The following is a 5336-nucleotide window of genomic DNA, read 5'->3' on the forward strand; positions in this document are numbered from 1 at the left end:
TTCCTCTCATGGGTGCTGGCAAATTGTGGCTGTAAAAATCTTAGGTTAGACACAGTGACATACCATGGGTCTCCGGTGCCCAGGGACCAATGTTTCCGTTTGTGCCCCTGCTCCTTCTCATAGCAATACTTAGTCACGTCACGCGGTAAGAACTCTGAAGGGCTGGCACCCCAGGGCCATGGGCCCCTTCTGCGCCCCCCCCCCGGGTTGGTCTGCCACTGGTTAGATGTGGCTTGGAAAGAGGCAAAGTGCTGCCTGATAGCAGGGGATGGAGTGGGGGGAGCCAGACTAGAGGGGAATCCAATCTCTGATCCATCTGTCTGGCCCCTAAAGTCACTAGTCTTCCCCCACCCCACTGGCTTCCATTCCAGTACTCTTCCAGTCAACACCTGGGTCTCGTGCCCTGGTTACACACCTAGAATCAGGGAAAATTGTTCCCTGTGCCTGTTTTCAAGAGGGGAAATGGGAAGGGCTTCAGTAGAGGGCTTCCTGGTAGACCGGGAAGGGCTTCAGTTCCTACTGCAGCTGTGTCCTGGTCTGAAAAAAAAGATATGCCAGACAGTTCCACCTGGCTATGGCAGTGATGGCTCTGCAGGCCCTAGTTGAGAACCACTGATCTAGCTTAACCTTTTATTTTTGTCTACATAAGTGAATCTTGCATTCCATAATATAATAAACAATAAAATACCATTTCTCAGTTGGGACAGAATTTTCTTTCATATATCTTGGAGGATTAAATGTGCAAACCATAAGATTTAATGTGCTCTACTATCAATGAATAAACAAGCTAGAACTGTGGATATCTTTCAGATGAGTCATAGGGAAAGTTGTCTTCTTGTCAATTTGCATCCTTCTCTACAGAATGACAAGAATTTTACTATACTATAGGACTCTTTTCTTTAGAATCTCAGACATGTAACTTTTAATGCAATACATGCTTCATCAAACTTCAGGTATACCTGGTGGTCTTGCACTTGTGTGTGCTTTCTCCAAAATGTTGGTGAATTCCAGTTATAGGTTAGAAGATGCATCTGTAGTAAATATTGTAGTCTTGCAAATGTGCTACCCCGTAATCAGAAAATGCTTAGGCTGATCCTCCCTTCTGATACTCTCCAGACATGCTAGTTCTATTTCTTTAGTGTTATAATTCTCGTGCAGTGCCACCTTTGTCTGTAAAGTACCCACTGCAGCTTGTGGAGTTTATTTTTTTATGTTAGCGTTTTCTCTTAGTGATGAGTTTGATTTTTCTCTTTGTATGTTTGTTCAAACTTGTTATCTTTTTAAATCTTTCTTCTCTTTCAATTAAAGCACATTTTAATGGTTAGCACAACTCTTTTAGGGAAGCACTAGTTCCATTTCAATTTCTACTTCTTGAAGAACCTGGCTGCATGAACATAAGAAGCACTATATACAACAGCAGTACTTATTATAAGATTGAAAATAATAATAGATAAGTAGATTTGTAGACAACAAAATTATGCAGATCCCAGTCTTTTAAATTCTTCTCTTTTATGGGATTAAACATAGTGAGGCAATACATAACATGGCATAGAAGTGTTCTTTTTTTAACTTGTAGTTCTTAGAAGTTGCATCCATTAATGACTTGGGTTGAAAACTGATGTGTTCCATGCAACCAAATCTGATTTAGCTCTTTGTTTGCAAGCATAATGATAGGAGTTGTTTTGCAATTACTCATTACCTTTTCCTAGAAAAGCCGAGTCTCATTTGATGCAAAGTATAAGGATCAAATATATATATTTGTATTTGTGCAGGATTTGGGTAAGGTGCAATAAAGGCATGAATCCAGAGGCTTAAAAAATAAAAAGAAATTGAACAGTTGCCTCAATTGATGAGCACCTTCCACCACTTTTGCACAAGCACAAAGTTGAACAAGAAACCTAATTTCTGGTACTTAAGTGGATCATTGCACCTAAACTTCTAAAGTAGGGCTTTTATATGTTGTATATGTATATGTAACCTTTTTAATTATAAGACCAAATAGGAGGCTATCTTTTTAATTTAATAAAGAATGTATTGTGTAATGGATTTTCCTTTGTTTCAGATTATATTTGTCAAAAAAGCTAAAGGAAGTGACGGAGAAAAAGAAAAATTCTGTTTTGAAAGACATTGATGAAAAACTGACAAGAACAGCAAAAGAATTGGGTTATTCACTGGAGCAGAAAACCATGAAGATGAAACAGAGAGATAAGAAAGTATGACTCTCTTTTTTTTTCTGATCTGCTGGGTATAAAAGCTACTCCTTCTAAACTAGATTTATTTCTTCACTAACTTCCTTTTTCACCCCTTCTTCTATAAGTATCTTGCAATAGCACTCTCCAGAGCTAATTCTGTTCTGAACTTTGCTTAAGGATCAACACTTGCTAAAATCGGGGTGGGTAATTATTTCAACTGCAGGGCTGCTTAACGAGTTTTGGTGCTCTGTTGAGGGCTGCAAGGGTAGCCCTGCCCCTTGACAGGTGCCCCATCCCCTGGGTGCCATCTTGGGACCAGAAGTCCCTCCCCTTGCCCTGGAAGTACTCCTTTTGGGAAGGGTGTTTGCTGTCTTGGAACTGAAAAAACAATTTATAAGCTAAAAATCAACCATCTACAATAACATATTTTAATTTTATTGCAAAAAAGTATTTGTGTGCGTTTTCATCATGTATGTAGAGGTGATTGCATAAGAGCTCAAAATAAAGTCTACTCATGTATAGTGTGTATGGTGGGGAGGGTGTGGCTGTATGTATGTTTGGTTTATGGGATGGGGTGTGGGTGGGTATGGAGTGTGGAGGAAAGTGTGGGTGACTGTGGAGTATGTGGGGGGTGTGTAGGGGGGGCCCTACAAACAAACCCCTGTATTGCGCATGGCCCCTGTTGCCAGCGGCAGCAGCAGGCAAAACCCCCTGGCAGCATGCAATCCCAGAGAGCTTCAGACTGCACATGGCTAGGCACGGGGTTCACATGCCTGAGCCTCATGCTTCTGGGAGGAGCCCCACACAATGAAAATGGCGGTGGAGGTCATGGGGCTCAGCTGGGGCGGCAGGGAGAGGGGTGGAACCAGTCCAGTTCCATCGTGTAGAGCTACCTGCCATTCCCCATGACCTACGCGTAGCAGTGAGTGGGACCAGGCCTTGGGCTCCATCACGAAAAGCTCCCAGCAGAGGTGTGTGGCTCGGGCAGAGTACCAGGAAATTCATATGAGCCCCACGCGATGGAGCCAGGCAGAACCCATGCCCTTGCCAGCCCAGGCTCTGCGGTCCTGCCACCCTGCCATGGGTCTCTGCTGGCTATGGGGTGTTGGTACAGGCCCCACACTCCTGCCCAGCTGCCACCACTTCTCCCGCCTGCCCGTCACAGCCGCCCTTCCCCTGCCTGCTGTCGCTTCCCTACCTGTGGGACGGTCCTGACCCTGGCCTCATAAGTGAGGGTGGGAGTGCAGCATGTGCTCGGCCCCATGCAAGCACAGCAGGGGCAGCCTGGGGCAAGGCCGGACACAGTGAATTGGTAGGCACCCGTCCGCAGACCAGATGAAATCCCCTCGTGAGCCGGATCCGACTCCCAGGCCATATTTTTGCCTGCCCTGCACTAGAGTGTTAAGAATTGTTAGCCTAACTTGTTTCCCCCTAGGGAGAAGTTCTTTTGCTCTGATTTTCACAGCCAGGGAGTAAATTTGACAGTACTTGTGCATTACATTGTGGCTTTCAGCCCATTATAGCCAGTCCACCATGCACTTCTTTGGTGAATATTCTACTAGCACATGGGTGGCTTACATACATGCTGTAAGTCGCAAAGTGTCTGCATGTGGCATAACAGATCAGGGAAGAGACAAGCAACATAGCAGCAGAAGGAAAGCAAAAGATCAGGCAGAGGAAGTAGATCAGTGTAGCACTTAGTGTGAGGCTAATTTGTGATACGCCTACTGCAAATGGTCCATGCTGCACTAACACAATACTTTATTTATTCATTTATTTTTCAGCTATCCTTGTACTGATAGTTCTTGGTCACTTTCCTAGTCTGTTCTTTCAGGACAGTTAAGCAACTCTTGCTTAACCTGCCCATGTAGATTAGGAATGTTCTCTTTGGTCTGTCAGCCAAATAGGCTAGGGACAGAAGCTACGTACACATTCGTTTAAGTGATCAGAAACTGGTTTAAACCTGTAACGGGACAGGAGTACAGTGCACATAAACCAGTTTCAAAACTGGTTTAAGATGAACCTGGTTGAATGTAGTATCTTACTTAATTGATTTAGTTCAAACTGGTTTATGAAACTTCTGTCCCAGACCTCTTCCTAGTTCAAGTTAAATCAGAGTCCCCTAGCGTGCTGTGCTGTGCTGTGCTGTGCTGTCTGCTCTAGAGAGCAGAGCTGGCCCCACCCCTCTGCTCCCTAGCTAGAGCAGTGAGGGCTGGCTACTAGCCAGTGCACTGCCCCTGCCCCCAGCAAACCCCTGCTGGGGCCAGGGTGGGGGGTTAAACTTCCCTTCCCCTGAGTACTGATCTGCCCTGCCCTGATGGCTGCGATCATGGACTACAAATCCCAGAGGCACCTAGAAGCAGGAAGATTAAATAATGTACAACTCTGCAGAGTCCTGCTGCTGTGAAACTGGACCACAGATCCCAGAGACTTTGGGGACAGCAGGAAGAGGAAGCGAACTTATAACCCATGCCCAACACAACCCAGCTATGTGCCAGAGTTATGCTCCAGCGCCCCCCAGCTTCTGGCTTGAGCCACTGGAGGCATGTGGCTGCATTTCCTGAATCAAAAGTAAATGTCTGTTTGTTTGCTTATTGGTTCAATCTTCGCAGCTTAGACTAACCTGCAAAGACCGAGTCAATTCAGCCTCGGGTTTTTTGATGATGTGTACTTACCCATAGCGTCACAGGGGAGTCACCACAATTCTTCTGTCGTCTTTCATTAGTTAAGAAGTAGTTGGTGCTGAAATCACTCTTTATATATATGTTCTATATGAGAGAGTGTGATATGACCCATCTCAGCAAGGTAAGTAGTCAGTACACGTCCCAAAAAGCAAAGAAGACAACTGTCACCTGGTGTGGAATAACGCTAAGTTCTTTTTGTGAAAGTGCCTGCTACTTAACAGTCACTAGCACCTCCCGGACACAGCTGTTGTCCTCAAGAGGATTATATTACAATTGTACAGTTAAAGCATTTATTTCAGGCTGCTCAAAGGAAATTAAGGGTTGAATTACTGAAATATAATGCAGTGATCTTTTAGTGTGTGTATATAAATTCAATAGATCAAGGATGAAAAGCTACCAGCATGACTAGAAAACTTCTGTTTGTATGTAGAAGCATCTGTTTGGCATCTTCATAGGGAAA

The 5336-nt window shown here is 44.5% G+C and overlaps 1 protein-coding gene across 1 annotated transcript in view; it reads left to right on the forward strand.

The window, feature by feature from the left end:
* The window catches only part of LOC102388350 (histone PARylation factor 1), a 16491-nt gene that overhangs the window by 4411 nt on the left and 6744 nt on the right, over positions 1–5336 (forward strand). The window contains exon 5 of the mRNA XM_006026216.3: positions 2063–2213. Within this exon, the coding sequence (XP_006026278.2) occupies positions 2063–2213 (151 nt within the window). The remainder of the gene's footprint in view (positions 1–2062; positions 2214–5336) is intronic.

Source organism: Alligator sinensis, unplaced genomic scaffold (assembly GCF_000455745.1).
Source record: "Alligator sinensis unplaced genomic scaffold, ASM45574v1 scaffold512_2, whole genome shotgun sequence".
Taxonomy (NCBI): Eukaryota; Metazoa; Chordata; order Crocodylia; family Alligatoridae; genus Alligator; species Alligator sinensis.